General features: G+C 39.1%; 3 protein-coding genes across 6 annotated transcripts in view; 1 reads left to right on the top strand and 2 right to left on the bottom strand.

The window, feature by feature from the left end:
• Positions 1–7: 7 nt before the first annotated feature.
• On the bottom strand, positions 8–1286 carry LOC117206004 (mitochondrial mRNA pseudouridine synthase Trub2). The gene is made up of 4 exons (XM_033444923.1): positions 1142–1286; positions 621–1029; positions 409–545; positions 8–323 (listed from the first exon to the last, which is right to left on the bottom strand). The coding sequence occupies exons 1-4, from the start codon at positions 1284–1286 to the stop codon at positions 49–51; spliced, it is 966 nt and encodes a 321-aa protein (XP_033300814.1). The 3' UTR covers positions 8–48.
• A 261-nt stretch (positions 1287–1547) lies between these two features.
• LOC117206009 (14 kDa phosphohistidine phosphatase-like) overlaps positions 1548–18685 on the top strand; it is a 63102-nt gene continuing 45964 nt past the window's right edge. Inside the window, exons 1-2 of the mRNA XM_033444931.1 lie at positions 1548–1638; positions 1809–1982. Of these exons, the coding sequence (XP_033300822.1) occupies positions 1569–1638; positions 1809–1982 (244 nt within the window). The 5' untranslated portion in view covers positions 1548–1568. The remainder of the gene's footprint in view (positions 1639–1808; positions 1983–18685) is intronic.
• LOC117206002 (phosrestin-2-like) overlaps positions 2369–18685 on the bottom strand; it is a 46465-nt gene continuing 30148 nt past the window's right edge. For all 4 annotated transcript variants that reach the window (XM_033444920.1, XM_033444919.1, XM_033444921.1 and 1 more), the window contains 5 exons: positions 8416–8563; positions 7608–7808; positions 6375–6538; positions 3750–4031; positions 2369–3411 (listed from right to left, as the gene is read on the bottom strand). In XM_033444920.1, coding sequence (XP_033300811.1) covers positions 3124–3411; positions 3750–4031; positions 6375–6538; positions 7608–7808; positions 8416–8563 — 1083 coding nt within the window. In that variant the 3' untranslated portion in view covers positions 2369–3123. The remainder of the gene's footprint in view (positions 3412–3749; positions 4032–6374; positions 6539–7607; positions 7809–8415; positions 8564–18685) is intronic.

Here is an 18685-nt window from a genome sequence, read left to right on the forward strand (position 1 = left end):
TGTAATATAACAAATAATAAATATTTATTTAACATGATTATTCAATACTTAAATTTCCATAGGATTGTAAGCAGGTTTTACTAATGCAGGGTTTTTCTGATGTAAGCAATCTTCATTCTGATCTATAATTTGTTGACACATTTGCATGTTGTTTACAATGTGTTGTAGAGTCCAATGCTTTGTTAATAATGCATGCTGTATATTAAATAGACCATCTTGTAAACAAAGTATTTGAGTACAAGTAGCATTGCTACGAAGCTTCAGCCCTAGCTCATGAATAATGGTTTTCAGGTACAAATCATATTCATTTGTGCAAACAATTTCTACAACATTATAAGAGATATAGAATGTAATTTTCTTACAAATTCTATTATTACTTCAAAACTTTATTTAGTGAGATATATTTACCTAATGCAAATTCTGGGGGTGAAAAGTCTACACATCTAATAGTATATACCATAGGGATATTAGGATCCGCTGGTCTAATTGGGCCTTTAATCGCTAGTTCGTATGCAGCTTGACTCTGAATATCTACACCACACAATCTATAAACATATGAAAATATAATAGAGTTATATTGTATATAATTGTTTCTAAGTGTCCATTAAATCTCGACATACTGAAACATTTTTTTTTGATGAGAAGATTGCATCGAGCTACATAACTTGTCAAGGTGACCGCGTCTTACGTGCGCGTATGTAGATTTTTCTACTACTTTTCCAGTATGAAAATAATTATCTGTTGCCTCTCCTAATAATCCTTTTACCCTGTAAAACCTTAAACTTTTGGATGTTTTTATTTTATGAATCAATCGATTACCCTTGTTAATTCCACAAAGTACAACACCAGATATGTCCTGGTGCAGAATTTTTGAAGCAGCAAGTTTAAAGTCATTTGGTTGATAACGAGGTCCTGTTATTAATGGATGGTCTGCGAAACTATTTCGAACAACCACTTTCATATGCTTATTTGTTTCTCCTTCTATAGCTACATGCTTCATTGTTGGCCTCGTATACATGTCATTTAAATCTACAAGCAATAAATTCTTTAAATCTATTAAATTTGGTTTACTTTCTGTCTTAGTAAATTGGTTAAATTCTATCAAACAAGAAAATGTTATAAACAAAGGATATATCATAACCTCTGCATAAGTTGCTGATAATCGTTTCTCTCATTCTATTGAAGTGTAAAGATGCAGGTTTATAAATTACAACTACACCATTTAATGCATTGTATACCAGTCTCGCGTCTCTTACATATTTAGTCACTGTTTGTACTGCTGACATACTGAATATTTTATGGTTATAATAGCACTTATTAATCTTTATGAAATAGTAAAATGTGTTAGAAACACGTGCAAATTGATATACAAGTATCAAACCGAACCATTTACTTTTTATACGTTTGCTTCACAGTGTCATTTTACATCTAAAACCTAACACATTATTGCACACGATATGCACGTGAGTTGTATTTTAGTAAACATCATTTGATTCACATATGATCTGTATCATACATATATACTTATGTCTCTTTTTAGTGAGGACATCTAACGTACGGTTTTATAAATGGCTGTAGTCACAAGTTTAAAGAATTTTGGAATTAGAGCTTTCAACACCCGGCGTCTTATTTTTAAAGGTATTTATAAAAAAATGTATAACCTGATTGAATATTCTGATAAAATACTTAAACAACGATTAATATGTATTGCTTTCAAATATGCTTTTGATATGTTTGTCCGGTAGAATGAAAGTAACGAGCTAATGCAGCGATAGGTTATGTTGCTTATGATACTTGTTTCTTTTCAGCGGTGTTCTCAAATAATAGACAGCTTGTCACGATGTCAGAATTACTGGATAAAATAGTTGATGTGGATATCGATCGTTATGGAAAATTTAAATACATCTTGGTCAGCGTTTGTGACGAACGTGTAAAAGTCGGCAAATTCATCGTCAGAGGTTATGCTAGAGCTCAGTGGCATTGTAAGTAATCATTATGAAATGTTTATAATTTTTTGATGTTTTTGCGCTGAAACAATCCTTTTTGCTTAAAATATTATTATATGAAATATCTTTATGCGAAGTATCTTCTTATGTAAAATATGTGGTGAGTATGAAATGGAAAGTTATAAGACTTATAAATATCTTAGACAAAAATTTTATTTATAGTTGTAAATTATTTAGAAGGTTCATAGGTTAGTGTTTCACATATATTCTTGTACAATCATATTCATATAATTTATTATTTACATAAATAACGATATAATCTGTACAGTTTTACATACATATGTGCCTATACACGTGCAATAAAATCCATAAGTCAGGCACAAATCATTGTAAAACATGCCTTTGGATTATCTTATCCTATCAAGGTACAATGACTTTTGTAATCTATTTAATTACATAAAACATTCATTTCACAATTAATAAAAGACAATACGAGATAATACCGAGATATTTTCTGCCTAAAAAAATAGATTCGAGATATTCGATTTTTTATAGATTGATTTTTATGATTGATTCTGTCAAGTATGTAGATGAATGGATTTTACAATGTGTCATTTAATAATCTTATTATTCGATAATCGTCGATTTGCACATAATTTAAAGGGCAGTACGATTTTCATTTATAAGAATGGCGCGGGTAGGAACTGCATAACCCGTAGTGTATTCTCAATTGCGAAAATCGTCTCTCGATCAACCTTACCAAACCTGTGGTAAGACAGTTTCAGCAATTAAAAATTATTACGCTCTATCGATATTATACAGAGAATAAAATTTGTATAAATCTGTTTTCCCACGACATATATACATGACGTTAATGAAGGAAGGTAAAACGATACGTAAATGTTTAAAATACTTGAAATTTCATAATTACTCGCGTATTCATCAAAACCTCCTCAATCGTCAATTAATCAACGAAAGAAAGAAAACATCGTGGTCAATTTTTCTAAACGTTGCTCTTCTTTTCGCGTTACTAAGAAGCTCTTCTAAAGCAACACCAAGCTCTCTGTATATCGAAACCCAATTTACAGTTCTTATGATTCGAAGTTTTCACGTTTCTCGCGTCGTTATTATTCTTCGTCGATGATCGCGACGATGCATCGGTCGTTTGCGCCTGGTCTCAGGTACTGTCGCTTTCCTCGTAGTGCTCTATCAGATCCACGTCGATATCCCTGGACTCTTTTAGTTTCTCTTTAATCGGTTCTAATTTAGTTGTCTTATATTTATGTTCGTTATCCTCTTGCCTCTCGAGATTCTCTGTAATCTCCTCGTTCGGCTTCCCTAAAACTCTCGGCTCTCTGATCGGGGACGGGAAGCCCACTAAATCCGGATCAGTGTTGCTATGCATTAACGTGAACGGTAACTTAAGCGACACTTCTCCGCCCATTGTTGAAATTAGTAGCTTTACCTGTAAGGATGATAAGATGAATCGAAGCCTAATGTGATTATTAAAAAAAAAAGAGAAAAAACATCGGACGTTCATTGAGATTCGTATTTTTACGAATAGAGATAAAAAAAGTGGGACTTAATTAAATAAAAATTTGATTGCGATATTTTATATACGTAGCTTTGCATATTATTCTGTACATTCTGTACCCGTAAATGCATAAATATCCGCTATTCGATGAAAATGATTGACTGCTCTTACGAATAGTTTAAGTTTCATAAATTACCTCGCTCATACGATCCACACGCGAAGAAGCAATTTTCGCTTATAATATCTTTTTGTTTGTGAAGGTGGCTTACCTTCACGTAATAGGAAACGTATATGGCAAAAACGTTTCTATCCTCTGGACCGTTTCCAGGGCAAATAACGGTGGAGGCTAACGTCGCCTCCGCCTTCGTGTAACTGTCTTCCAAAGCAATCCAATTTTTGGTCGAGCCTTTGATCGGTCTAAGCGTGTAGCTTTTCCTCAGCGAAACTCCGGGACCTATCGGGCATCCCTCTTGCGACGACAGCAAGGCCACCACGTTCTTGAATTTCCCATTGCTGAACATGCACACATCTACGTGTTGCACGATGAAAACCTGCGGAACAACCGGTAGCATTAGTGGAGAGAATCACGCGAAATATCATAAAAAGATTATAATTATATTATAATTTCGTGAAAAGATTATAACAGGTACCGCTGCTAGAACAATGTATAATTCACTTTGTTTTATAGTGGTTGGAAGGTTTAATGAATTCTAAGAGAATCCGTCAGCTTTGTGGAGTTTAATACGCGTATTTAGAGAATTCTGAGAGTAAACCTTTTAATGGAGGAACGTAATGTAAAGTAATGAGATGAAACAAGTCTTGAGAAATAATTTCTGCTTGGTTTTATTGCTTCGTTTTAATTTATTCGTTTTATACATTATGCAAGGGAAGCTTCGTTGCGTTTAAAATAAAGGGCAGGTTAATTATGACGCTAATTTAGTAGAAAGACTGGTATTTGCCAACCGAAGAACAAATACGACTACGTGTTTTAAGTCTAGTGTATGTAACTTGTCGAGTCTACTCTGTGTCAGTCTGTTTGTCAAACTGTCGGAACAAAGTTAACATAGCGGACCTATTCGGAACCCGTACACTAGTCATCACGCTATCGAACCCGTCTGTTCTCGTTTTCAAACAATGTTCGTCACACTCGCTAATGAACTGTGGCGCAAAGGAAATTGACACGGACGTGGTCGCTTTACGTTCTCGGCTCCTTCTGTCGCCTGAGAGAATTCACTAGCCAACCCTATTCTCTCTATTCTTTCGCACCTCTTCTACCTTTAATTCTCTTATATTCATTATTCTAATTTACAATCCGATCGATTTCGTCTATACTTTTTAGCTTTTTCTATATGATTAAAAAATATGCCAAGAAAGTATTCGAAACTTGGGAAACTTGGCACGAGTTGTAACATTAAGTTGATAGCTCTTCGAAGCCTCGATGGAATTTTTTGTTTTAATATCGTACTTTTTATTTGCTCTACTTCGGTAAAAAATTTTACCGCTAAATATTTCTTCCTATTAAGCTTTATCGTTTCTATTATCATACGTCACTAGGTTCCAAGCGATTTGTTTTACAAAGATTCGAACAGCTCTTAGCGTTCTTATCGTATCTGAATCCCGGAGCGTTCGTTAAAATTGATCTTTTCATTCAAATTGCAATGTTCAATCGGATTCCACTAAAACGAGAGAAAAGAATAAATTTGTCTCTGTTGTTTTCGGTCGAAGTCGTTCATTATTAGCATCTCTTTATGTTTTCTAGCAGGTGATATACTATCCCCGACTATTTTTGAAGAGGTAATTGTAACTCGAACTTTCTTCGCGATACGCTATTCGCCAATACTTTGGAATTAAAGCGTGAGTCGGTATCCAGTGTCGAGTTGGACCATTTTCGGGTCTCCTCAAATACGATGTACAGTTATATTACGGGCGCATGTTCTACGAATGAAATTTTGCTCGAATTAATATTCTCTGGCCCGTGAATGTTACTATGCACCATCGTATTTCACGCGAAACTGTCTTCGTGATGGAAATAATTATGTAGCTTCGAAGGGATTCCTCGTGCTTTCAAATTCTATGTAAATTTCCCTATCGTTCGAAAACTCTCTATTTCATTATCTATGTATTTCTGTTGTAATGTTGGTTAACGATAGCCAGTTTGATCGAATTTTTGAGAATTCTATTTCGTATTCGATTATTTCCTTGTGCTCCGAGCGAAGCAATAAAGCGCAGTAGAATAGGCAATCGCGTGGTCCGCCGTATCGTACGTACATTACTTTATTTACTCGATATGCCACGGTTTAACCCACTGAACGCACACATTTTTTCGGTTTATCGATAAAGGTGATTAAATTTGCTATTCTAAGAAACACACCTTACAATGAAAATGGATGACGAATATAGTTTTTGTAAGTTATATGCGTAGTTTAGTATACGTATAAGATATCTTGGTTCTTAAATCCGTAAAATAATCGTTTACATCACCGGCGTGTGCGTTAAATGATTAACATTGTTTTATAGCAATTGGTTGCGAAGCGGTTTGGCCACTAACGATGACGCAAACGATGGTGGATTGTCTTTCTTTTCTTCTTCCTTTTTTTTTACGATTGAAAATTACGAAATGAATTAATAATCTGGCATCTCGTCGAGGCTATTCTTATTAAAATCAGCTGTCGTTACGTACGCGAATGACACACGTCGTACAGGACGCAGATTATTATTTGTAATTTTAATTTGCTCAGTTATCGAAAAGTTACTCGCGATAGGGATAAAGGAGGGATAAATCGCAAATTGCTTCTCGAGCCAAACAATCAGTCTCTTGTTAGCATTCGAATCTGTTCCCGGTAATCCGGCTCATACATAATACAATCGGTTGCGCGACTAAGGATGCGCCTTACCTTGATCCTCCTCACAGTTTTGCTGCTGTTGTTATTGACGTTGACGTGCACAGTTATTGGATCTCCGTGAGCGTAGATCGCACGATCTAGTCGTGCTTCCAAACCCACGCGTCCATCGCTCAATAAGAACGGTTTCTCCACTGCAGCATGTGGCCCTGCGTTCTCTGAAACAGGCAATTAGAGATTTGTAACAAGTTGGAATAAGCGAAGCATGAAAAATAGAAGTCAGATGTGACTCGATGAATTTGTCGTGTCTAAGCGACGAGTCAACTTACATTCCTCGATCAACACTCTGACTGCCACGTTGGTCATGCTATATGACCAGTCACGGTTTCTTCTGTAACGCCACGGTGGTCATCGGTGACCGGAGCTCTTCAACTTCTCACAATTGTAAAAATTTTATGAAAATTGACAGTTAGGGCATTTCGAATATAACCGATAAATAGAAGATACTTTGAAATAAAAAGTGCTCCATTTAACGATTAAACGTTTTTATTAGAACATCGATAAAAGAAAATGAGAAGAGTAATTTACTTTGAGGGGTAATCTACGAATATTATTACAAACACAGCTTAGAAAATAATCGTAAATGCCGCTTTATGATCGTACAATTGAAGTTACGAGTGTGAACATACCTTATTATTATACATAGAACGAGCAAATACCGTTTACTGATATCTTCTACACGTTTCAACGATATATTCCGTACGTTTTGCTTGCGACGAAATAACAAACGCGAATGTTTTGTTGAAATAAACGAAGCCTTGTTACAATATGTCGCGATCGACTGTTACCAAGGCGCCACGGCGGTCATCCGTGACCACCACCAATCAGATAAACGGTCCATTGGGGAAGAACGTTGTCTCACATCGTCGATTTATCGTTATTTTGCCATTATATGCTTTGAATAATAAAAATACTGCCGTGGCGTCCTGAGCGAAACGCGCGATTTCGGCGTGGCAGTCAAAGTGTTAACGCGTAACGATCACAAGGATGATCCTCTAGAACATCTGGCCGGTCCTTTATCGACTGACCATCGCAGACTTAGCCTGTCCAACGTTTCTCGCCAATCATACTAGCACACACACATTCGTAAATAGCCTTTCACAGATAATTAAACAGGGATTTAAATGATTGATCAGCCCGTATGCAATGACTAATCGCGATCAGCTTCAAAGCAAACCGAACACACTTTGATGCTTCGTGCCACTCATCCAGAAATAAAGAGCTTACCCTCGTCCTCTGTGATCTCATTTTCCATGAACGAGACTCTCGTTTTACAAGCTTGACCTCTGGATCCAGGAGAAGGACTCGCTGACACCGGCACGCTATATACGCTGGTAGCTGGCAACGGTGGCTTCGTAGTTCGCTGGACGACACGGATACCCATCCTGACGGTCGTTTTCCGATGCAACTTCTCGTCCGCTCGTTCAGCTAAATGTCATCGTGTCCAGCGTTTAGCAGGCAGTTACGATGTTATTTACGGAGTATCAAGCCAGGAAGGTTGTTCTCGGGTAATCGGAATTCGAAGCGATCGTTCGATCGCCCGATCGTACGATTCAGTTTGGAAAACGCGACCGAGAAGACCCGATTTAATTTGCTACGTGGGCGCTAACGCGCTACCATAGCGTTTTAAAGCGAGAGTTTCTACGTGATTCTAAGCCATTACTGTCAGGAGACACGAAATACGATCTGAGAAATCGATGACGAAGTTCAATCAATGAACAGCGAGTAAATTCATCGATCAACGCTTGACGTTTGCTTTTTTTTCCTTCTGTTCGTTTATTCGTTCTTTGCTCCCTCGTTTACCGATTCGACCTTTTTAATCGATAAATTTTATTGATCTTCCTGGTGATTTCACATGGAAACACGACGTGTGGATAGCTGAATGATCCTTTTATATCGTACAGCTTTTATAGAGTTTCAAAATGAACGAATTTCACAGCGAGAAGAGCGATCTATCGTTTTCACGCGTTTCTTCGTAAAGGTTCGGTCAATTCTGTTTTATCCCCGTAAACGAAGCTCGACTCGGTTTACTCACCTACGTAAGCTCTGACGTCGTAGCTAGTACCAATGGGGGCCCCATTGTATTCCTTAGCAGGCACCAATTGCACCGACGGGGGTGCTAACGGCGTGATTTCCATGGTAAACGCGTGAGCATTTGGACCTAATCTTTTCACCAACGCCTCCTGCAATAGAACATCGAAACCTTATCACCTGTCGCGAACGATTCGTTTCGTAATGTATAACGTGTCTCCATCGTCTCGTTAAATTAATATCGATGGAAAGAGCTAGAGAGACTGACATTCTGGTGCCCAGTTCGAAGTAACTCGCACCTTTGAATTTAATATATTACCATTTCTAACAGTATATTTGTGTTTAGAGATTAAAAAATTGACGACGGTAGTCACGAGGATCGTAAGCTTAATAATTTTACATCTGCGCGGCAATTAATGTTCGACTCAGAGATCCAGAGATCATTCCGTTTTCGTTCAGAGAGATTCGACGGTTTGCGTGATGCTATATATTTGAACGTTTCATTACACGATGACGGAATAATCCTCCGAAATTTGTTCTGCTTAGTCGATCGATAGAGGATTTACGCGCAAATTATCGACGTATATTAGGCTGGTCTTTGACGTATGTTAATCGACTGACTATTTCAAAGTTTATCGACGCGCAAGGTTTATCGATTCTCAGTAAAATCGAGTCTGTATTTTTACGCGATATCCATTTATAATTGCTCGAAAATTTTTTTTTCATTTAATCGAGCGTATTTGCATAAGGCTCGTTCAGAGTATTTTATCGTGATCAATTAACTATTCGTGTAATAAACGTAATGGTGGCAAATTGCGCGTCGAAACGAAATTTATCGATCGCCGAAGCGATTCGCGAACGCAAACGCGTTATGGATAATTCTACGCTTTACGCGCGGGGTTTTTACAAAGAGAGAAAGGTTGTACGAGGTTTATCACGACTAGGTGTCAAGCATTGTCGAGATATGCCATTGTTGTTCAGCCAAGTACATCGTTTCACGGAGAGCGAAATCGTAGCGCGGCGAAAAGGTTTCAATGGATATTTGACATACACGCGTACATACAATGCGTAAAAGACCGCATTCATCGGCATCGGAGACGAAGCCTGGTAGTTACAACGTAGTCTCACCGCGACGTTTTTCTAATGACATCTTCGTTTAACGCGTCAATTCTGTCGCAACGAATTAGATTCTACCGCTTTACTCAAAGACAAAGAGACCGACAACCTGGAAAATCAATATACCGCATGAAGATAAACTATGCGGCACTTCCTAAGAGTATCAATTACTCCCACCCGTGTGAAATTCCGCTTTAAGATTTTATTTCCCATCGTTTTTAGCCTCTCTACAGCAGATACTTTCTCGTCGAGGTTCTTCAAAGAGAGCAGCTGCAATTTCTCGCGGGAAATATTTCATTCTCGGAATATTATTTTTAGAATAGAATTTTAGATAGAAGGATGCATACCGCTTTTTACTACCACTCGGTCAATTCATTTTTCATACGACTGACTCTTATTTCTGAATTCTTTCTTTCCATTGACTCGCTAGGTATAAAGTATCCACGCGTATTTTATAACATTTAAATTATTCGTTTCTATCGAGATATGTATAATTTTCTGTGCTGGACTGGGTTAAATGCGTAGTAGAGATACTTTTATATGGGCATCAGTGTGTGGAGCTATGTGTGTGCGCGGCGTCTCGAAAACAGATAAACGTAAACTATTCAGTCGGTTAACAGTCGGGTATAGAAGAAAGTGCTGAGACGCGTGCAAGTGTGCATCGATGAATATATAAGAAATCGTCCATAAAATAAATATATAACTATTCTAATATTCTAATAATAACTATTCCAAGCGTAAATTCAGTGTTCCTGTAACGTTATTTCGGCTTCAAAGATCCACAATTCTCAACAGCTTCGATCATTTATTTCCAAAAAGTTGCTCTATCAGAGAAGCTCATGTACCGTAACGGTATATGAAAACGTTCCCTAAAGGTATATTTAGTCGTATTTACCAGACCAGTGACGCGCATCGTTCAAGACTTCACACACTCTTGATTTCTTTTCGATTTCTCTCCGCTTGGATTCCGTCTTTTTTTTTCAGGAAGTACTTAGCGCCTTCTCGTTCGCTTCTCCTTTACTTTCTCCCTGTTTCTTTTTTGCCTATTCGCCGTAAAGCTGGTTCGCGCTCTGTATGCATGATTGATGTGCGACGTAGCGGCTTTCAGCTCTATCGCATTACCCCTTTGAAACCCGTCGGCCGTGGAATCGTAACATTTGTAGTCCACCGTGAAACCATATTATCCAGCCGTTTTCAGTGCATCCATGTTGCGCCTCAATCACCGAGAGTAATCCTCTAACGATAATATCGCCTGAGGAACCTGAGAATTGCGCGCTTCAAGATTTTCACCACGTCTTTTCACCCTCCGATAGACGTCCTCGAGAGATTGCCAACGGGCAAATAAAAATTCTTATAATTTACGTATACAAATATTACGTGTACGAGTAGTCGGATAAGTTTTGCACTGACAAAGCTAGCAAAGCCTATGAGACACGCTCTCCACGCTTGTTCTTTTCTCACTGAATAGAATAGAATAGGAAAAGAAATAAGAACACGATAAATAAGATCTTTGTCGATTTTCTGATTTTTAATTATTAAACGAGAAGACGTTATCTTATAATTAAAAAGGGAAATTTCAATACGGCCATTGAAAACATCGTCGTTTCTGAGACTTTCCAATACTTTGTAACTTTTTAATATTCGTACAAGGAAAACTGGTCGTTTGGAGTACACGTAAATTTTCCAATAGTATAAGTATGCGCGATATTACTTGCTTCGCTTTACTCGACATTTATCATGCACACGATATTAAGAATCATTCTGGAACGAGCAACCTTTATCGTACACGTACTTTTCCATTTCTCCGCTCCTATATTATGGAAGATGGTGTCGCTCGTAATTTTTCGTTTCGCGTGACGCTCTCTTCCAGCTGCCGGATACACCAGTTTTTACGCGTGCTTCGTCTTCATTCGCATGTGCGAAAGCTTGTACACTCTCGTCTTACGTTCTTACCTTACCTCCACCTTTATCTCGTCTTGGCTGATTTTCCATGGAAGTAGGCACGATCAAGAAACTTCCACTCTCATTAGCAAAGGAAACTTTCTAATTTTAGGGTGGATTAGTAGAGCGTCTTATACAATTGGACGTCGTTATTCGTGCTAGAGATAATTAATATCCGTCCTTGAAAACGATGGTTCCTCGTTAGTCAGCAGAGGCTCTGATAATACTTGCAATCTCTTCGAAATTCCTTTTTCTTTTCTCTATCATTGATCTTTCACTTTTAACAACTCTACCAGATTTTATAGTATCAACCGGAATTTACCGAAGTGGCGCTCGGAAATTGCTTTCTTCTTTCACTTTCAACGATTAATAACCGAGTGAAATGTTTTCTCGATGTTTGAAATGTTTTAAGTGGTTGATTACTTTTTAAATGTGGCCAAGTGTTTTCAGATACGCGTTATTTACTGCCTGTTCCATTTAACCGGAATAAATAAATAAACAAAATAAAATCACGTAGGGGTATTTCGTGGAATATTGCGTGAGATTAATATTTCGAAATGTTGATCGTCGAGAGTTGTCTCTTCGTTATAGATCGGCCTCTAGATACGTAGGTACATATTGTCTTTCGGTTACAGAAGGCTTAGACAGAGAGAGAGAGAGAGAGTTGCGTTATTTCGCGAGCATCAGCGAACGACCCAGAACTTAGGTACAGATTTTCATCGAGTCAAAAGAAAAAAAAGAAACGAGAATTTTACGTAATGGATGGTTCGTCTCGCGACAATGCTACACAGTCTCGGTAGCTTCTTATTCGTTTCTCGACAGGCGATTTGGAAGGTTCTCCAGGCGGAACCAAATTATGATTGATCACCGAATCCTAAAAGTCTCCAGTCATAATGACTTTCCATTTGTGTTCGTCCTTGCTTCTCGTACGACTCGATTTTCACTCGATAGTATTTCTTTTGCCCCTCGAGAAAGAGATTTTATCGTTCGGGACGATAGTCGAACGTGTGACGTTCCCAATTTCCCGAAAAGATTCTGACGACTTTCTCGCCCGATTAATTCTGTAATTGATTTTCTTGGCAAAGGACGCCAAAAAAGGGTGTTCCTGAAATTTAACTTTTCTTTTTTTCTCGTTAAAATGGCTAAGCATTCGACTTTCCTTTTTTTCTTAAATCAACATCGATTCGTTAACACGGTTCGTGTTTGTTTTAAAAAAGCGGGCCAACTAGCTACCATTGAGGAAAATTAGTCGAACGAGAATTAATTTTCGTGGAATGCAACAACGCCGTGCGACAATAGCCACGGGGCAAAAATACATTTTCGTTCGTTCGGATGGCAAAACCACAAATTCTAGCGACGTTCTCTGCCAGTTAATTAATAACTTTTACCGTATCCGCGATTCTGATTATCGTTTATTTATGCGGCAGCGATACCACGCCAAGCTTCTCGTGCTTAGCGTCAGTGTTTCGCGGGATTCAAACGATCCCATTAGTCTTAGTATTTCTTGCTTTGCTCCGCATAAATCGTGGTTATTACACACAGCGACGTGGCAATTTTTTCTGTGACGTTCGTAGCGGTAATTTTCGACCGTCCAAGTGATATTAAACATTTATAAATGACCCGGAATATGATTCGGCCGAGCTCGACAGTGGCGAAAATAAAAGTCTTGTCACGATTCGTTACCCAATATGCACTGCGCTACTCCAAACCGCAGCAAAATGCAGGATAATTAAAGCTGTTTGTTTGATAAATAATTTACACACAAGCAAATATCTTCAAAGCGGGTATAGCGTTTTAAAATATATTTATGAAACTCGCAAGAGGAAGACGATAAATACTTTGATGCTATCGCGAGAGTAGTTCGGTGTTCAAATACTCTTCAAATTTCGTCGAATAAATGTTTCGTCGTTTTCTTCTTTTCCAGCTGTTCTTTTTCCACAGTCTACAGCAGCCAAGCGAACGAAAAATTTCGTTTATCGTCGTTCACCGTTAATAAAGCCTTATGGAGTTCTAATGAAACGCAACCTCGACCCGATTTCATGATAATTGCGAGCTGGCGAATATTGTTATCGTGTACACCGTGTTACCTTGCAACGTTTACTTAGGAGAAACAGATGAACGTTGGAAGCACGCTGATTTCAACTGCCTTTTATTTGGCAGTCGATCTAATGCATCTGAAGGAAAGGAATACCATCAACTGCGGTACGAGTCGTCTCGTTTGCCATTGAATCGATCGATACGATTTAAACGCTCTCCTACCTTTGCCGTCATGAATCGCGATCAATTAATACAGGGAAGTCGTGCAGCAGTAATTTTGCGGATAAATCCAGCGTAACGCGATACGGCTGACTATGCCGTGTACAGTTGCAAAAAGGAGATTCGCGAGAGTAATTGAAATGGATGAAAGTAGAAGTCAAGCGAGAACAGTTTTCTCGACGTTCCTTTGGCGATAGAAAGGAACGAGAAAAACGCTGAAGAAGCACGTTTCAATTTGCGTCGTGGATTCGTTGAAACGAACTTAATTCTGACGAACGATTAACGTAAATAAAGAACACGCTCGGTATCGTGTAAACCTCTGCCACTTGACTGTCCATTCTTGTTTTATCTCAACGTGGGAACGAATGGAATTTTATCGAAAAACAAAAAAAAAAAAAAAAAAAAAAGAAGAAGAAGAAGATTGAATGTAATTTTATAACACGCAACGGTGCAATAAATCGTCTTTCTAGTCTGGTTTAAATAAAAGTTTGCGTAACGAGGAAAAGAACGATCTCGAAGAGGATTCGAGGTCAGTCGTATTTTTCTACCTAGTTACTTTCGAGTTATTCTTCTCTTTTGCTTCGAGAACAGTTCACAACGGTTATCGTTTTCCATCGTCGTACGTCCGTTGTTTCGCGGTTTAAAAAATCTCTTCGAGAATTACTTTGTAATCGGAGAATCCAACTTTGGTCGCTTGAAATTATCCAAAGAGAACGGAATCTTGTTGGCGAAATGTTGAAAAGTCAGTTTCGATAATTGGAAACACGATAATCCGTGGGAACGAGAATTCTTGATATTCTACATCGAGATGTTGAGTGGTAAAGAATTGTAAAAACGTTCGTGCTATTGGTAGCGAGTAAGAAGAGCGAATGGGAAGAGAAGCGATAGGAATAATACGCGAGTAAACTCTACGAGGAATTTGGAATGGAATTCGGGATGCGTGTAATGTGGAATAATTGACTAGCATTGGACTGTAAGCGATCAAACGATCGAAGGAGCGAGAGAATCGTTTGAAAGTCGAAGGAGGAGAATTTTGCGAAAATCGTGAATTGTTTATTATTTATCCTGTTTATTTCTATTTTATTGAGAAAAGGAGGAATTATATGTAAATCAGCGAAGAATTAAGGAATTTATTTGAAAGCCAAAGAATTTATAATACAAAGAATCATAATATCATTGTCGAATATAACTTCATTTATACTCAACGACTCGATCGCTATTCGCTTCGCGGTCGAAAATATTCTATCAAATTTCGATCTACGACAACGAGCTCGTGGAAAGATGATGAGGAAAAAGCAAATTCCCCGAAGAATTGCCATGCAATCAAGCCGTGATATAAATTCCATGCTCGTCGAACGAGATCCTGCAGTGGTGGGTAAGACCAGCCTCGCGTATTACGACAGGTCGCGGCCTTGACACTAACCCTGACCCGCAGCCAGGTCGATTTGGCGCGTCGTGAAAATTATTTATCAAGTCTCTTTCCCTTTTCCTGGATATTTCACCTGGCTGAGGTTTTTACAGGCGCCGTGCGATCCATTATTCATTCGATCGATGAATTAGACATGAACGACGATCGTTTCGTAGGATATCATTGAAAGATGAGCCACTTCATCGCACCTTCGCTCGTGTTACGAGTCTCGAAACCACGTCCCCCGCGATATCAAGGAATGCTTCTTTAATTTCCCTCGAGTTCGTTCGGTTATAGTTAGCACATCACGCCTAAGACTTTTCGTCTTATTCTTAAAGCCAGAGATCTCAAGTTCCTCTTATATTAGGTTGTCCGAAAAGTGTCTTTCTTTCGCGAACGTGTTCTTTGCAACAGTGCACCTTCGTACAAACGCGGAACCAAGTCTGTGAAATAATCGCGGTGTAACTCGCGATTATAGGAACTTTGAATTCTACGAGAACGTAGTTTCCTAATCTCTTTGGTCCTCTAATTTCCCAAATTTAGAATATGACGTATATTTTAATAGGCAGCGAAGCGTAATATTCGTAGCTTGTGGCGTGAAGAAACGAAACTAATTCGGCGGGAGACGCATCAATTCTTATTTCATACATACGATCTCAAAGTGTTTTCACTCTGCTCGCGATAGGGACGAGTACACCGTACAATTTGAATCAACCGATGGGACACCTTTGCACCTGTCACAGCTGTATCTCTGCGAATCCGTACGCGGATACCCGATATCCGGCGTCGTTTCGCAATTCCGCAGATGGCGGAGGAAGATCCATTGCGAGAGAAACGTGATCTCTGGTGAGCACAGTCGGAGAAAAGCAATTTCATCGCGATACGTCTCACCATTTCACCGTGTTCCTGCTGCCGTCGTTTATGAATACGCGAGGATCGATACGCCAGGATGCCTAGGATCGAAAGAACGTTTCGTTCGTTTTTTAATGTTTATCGAAGCTCGAAGCGACGGTTAACCGAAGCTTTCGATACCGTTCGGTACGTTGGGTGACGCAAAGAAGCTCGATCCTGGCCAGGAGCTGACCTTGGCCTGCAGCGAACGCCGTAGGAAAAGTTGTCTCTGGTATGGAATTTTCCGACCTTCTTCATCATGGATACAATGCTTTTTCAACAAAGAATGCTTCGATCGACGTATCGTTTATTTTTGTGCAAAATGATTCGGACGTTGAAGGATAACTATGAAACTGCAGAAACAATGGCACAGAACGGTATACATGTGCTTTTTAAAAGGATTTTTCTTACTTCAGGAAGACCGAGATATTTTAAGAAAAGTTTAAGTGAGAATTAGGCGAATATTTTATAATTAAAGATGCGCGTATAAAACGTTTAAACGTAAAGTCAGAGAAAAGAGTTAAACGAAACGGAGAAAAGATTCAACGTACGTAATTAAGAGCAGTGAACACATGCATATTCGCCGCGCTTCCATTCTGCACCTTTAGGAACTGGATAAAATTATTCCAGGGTAGAAATATAAACGAGACAAAGTTGCCAGCGTTCGGAATATACTTTCGGGAATGGCTGGACCTTCTCCGGCCAACGAATTTATTGCGAACGGCCGGAAAAAAGGATGTAAGCAAACTAATTTGCCGAGTATGTTTTCGCAAGCTTTTAGTTGCGACAGATGCTAATCGGATACATTCATTCTGTCAACCACGTTCTAACGAGGATTCAAACATCGAATATTTAGCACGAATTTAACCGCTATACGTTTATATATCCCATCGCGTTCTGCGTAACACCATATTCCTGACTTGCAAAGTTTCGCCAGTAGCATTCAATTCAGTCGTGCAAATTCTTAATCTCAAATTATAGCGCGTTATGTCTCGTTTAAAAAATCGCTCGGAAAACAAACATTTCTATTATTAATAAAACAAAATGTTACGTCGGGCGGCACTCTACCTAGACCAGGCTATACACCGCGGGCAAGGTGGGAACCAGATATCCGCTCAACCTTACTGCGTACACTCAATAGTCTTAAGGACTCATCGTAAATCTCAAGAATTTGCTAGCTAAGGTCCTTCAGACCGAACAAACGTCGTTTTTCTAAATCGCTTTCTAAAGATTATCGTCTACTACGGCTGACAGGGGAAAGTTAGTTTTTCTCACGTACGATGCTTCCCACTAGCAGCTTTCTATCGAGGGCGGCTAAGACCCTTCCTAGTCCACCAACCTTCGTTTATCCAATCGGAAGCAATGTCTATTGCCCTCGCTTTCCTAACCAAAATTGTCATCGCCAAATCCGACGGTCTCGTACGCTAGACACACCCATCTCGCTAGCTTTCCTCCGACACAGCATCGACACTGTAAATTACTTATTCTTCAACGTTAGAATAGTCAACGTGTCAGTACCGGGTTAGTCTCCCTTATTGCTACGTCAACTATAACAAAAAACTCTAAGAGCCTTGCTCGATCACCAACGAATATTGTGCCAGTGTATCGCATCTCTATACGCCAAATCATTGTCTACGACGTATATCACAAGCAACGGTGTAACTTAAGTGTTAAAAATATATAGTTTATAACCGTGTTAATGGCAGTGTTATACCCTCTCAACCACCCCTATTATCTCAATGGAAATCAGGGGATCGATCAACTCGTGGTGTCGATTATTATAATCGTAACGGGAATTTACGACTCCCGTTGACGTGTTTCTTCGCGATTGCGTCTCCCCGCGATTGGTCGAAAATGCACAAAAATTCGGCTGTGAAACGGTTGATAACAGGCAAAAGCTTGAAGTACGCGAACACAGCTGAAAGCTGTCGTCGAAATTTTCATTCTTATTTCGTCGTTGTCGTTGGAAATCAAAATGTATCGGGTGAAACCACGGTATTTCGTGGCGAAAGTTTTCTTTTTACCACTACTTTCGCGACTGCTTTCATTGTAATTTTCGTAAAGCGCCGTTAAAGCTTCCCATTCGGGACGAAAGTTCTCGCAATTTCAACGTAACAGCTTCCGCCATTGTGCCTGACTTGCGACGAAACAATGGTAGCCAGTTGACGAAACAACGCCAGAAGGAGAAACAGCCGACTTTTCATCAGCTAACAATAAGACGAAAGTCTTAGTAAATTGGGCGAGAAAGTTTGTTTCCCTAGACAACGCGACCTTAGCTTGACTACCGTACGTTGCAAATGGTTTTCGTCAAGTCCAAGTGTTAGCTCGTCAACGCCTGACGTGTATGTGGTTTTTCCATTTATGGAACTCTTGAGAGGTGGTCAGTGAAAATGAAACAGCGACGAGGGACGACAGGAGACAGCTTTCAAAAGGTTTCTAGTTGAAAGGAACGACGGACCTTTTTTTTATCGAGAAATATCTTTTGAAGATAGGCAACGACAAGCGCCAATCTTTGTCGTCCCGTTCTTTTCCCTGAACAACGCTCGCTGCCTTCATGAAGTTTCTATTGTGTCGTATAACGTTTTAAAATGATCGTCCGACATTAGCGAGACTATAATCCTGATTATTTTCTGTCGTCTAATTCTTGGCAATGATAACTCCG

This window comes from Bombus bifarius, unplaced genomic scaffold, assembly GCF_011952205.1.
Source record: "Bombus bifarius isolate JDL3187 unplaced genomic scaffold, Bbif_JDL3187 scf7180000007996, whole genome shotgun sequence".
Lineage (NCBI taxonomy): Eukaryota > Metazoa > Arthropoda > Insecta > Hymenoptera > Apidae > Bombus > Bombus bifarius.

Excerpts from the sequence above, each read along its gene's own strand:
- LOC117206004 (XM_033444923.1), bottom strand. The coding sequence starts at position 1,286 with ATGTCAGCAGTACAAACAGTGACTAAATATGTAAGAGACGCGAGACTG. Across the intron at positions 546-620 it reads CATCAAAAAAAAATGTTTCA|ATTGTGTGGTGTAGATATTC; the intron begins GTATGTCGAGAT and ends ATATGTTTATAG. Across the intron at positions 324-408 it reads ACCCCCAGAATTTGCATTAG|AAATTGTTTGCACAAATGAA; the intron begins GTAAATATATCT and ends ATAATGTTGTAG.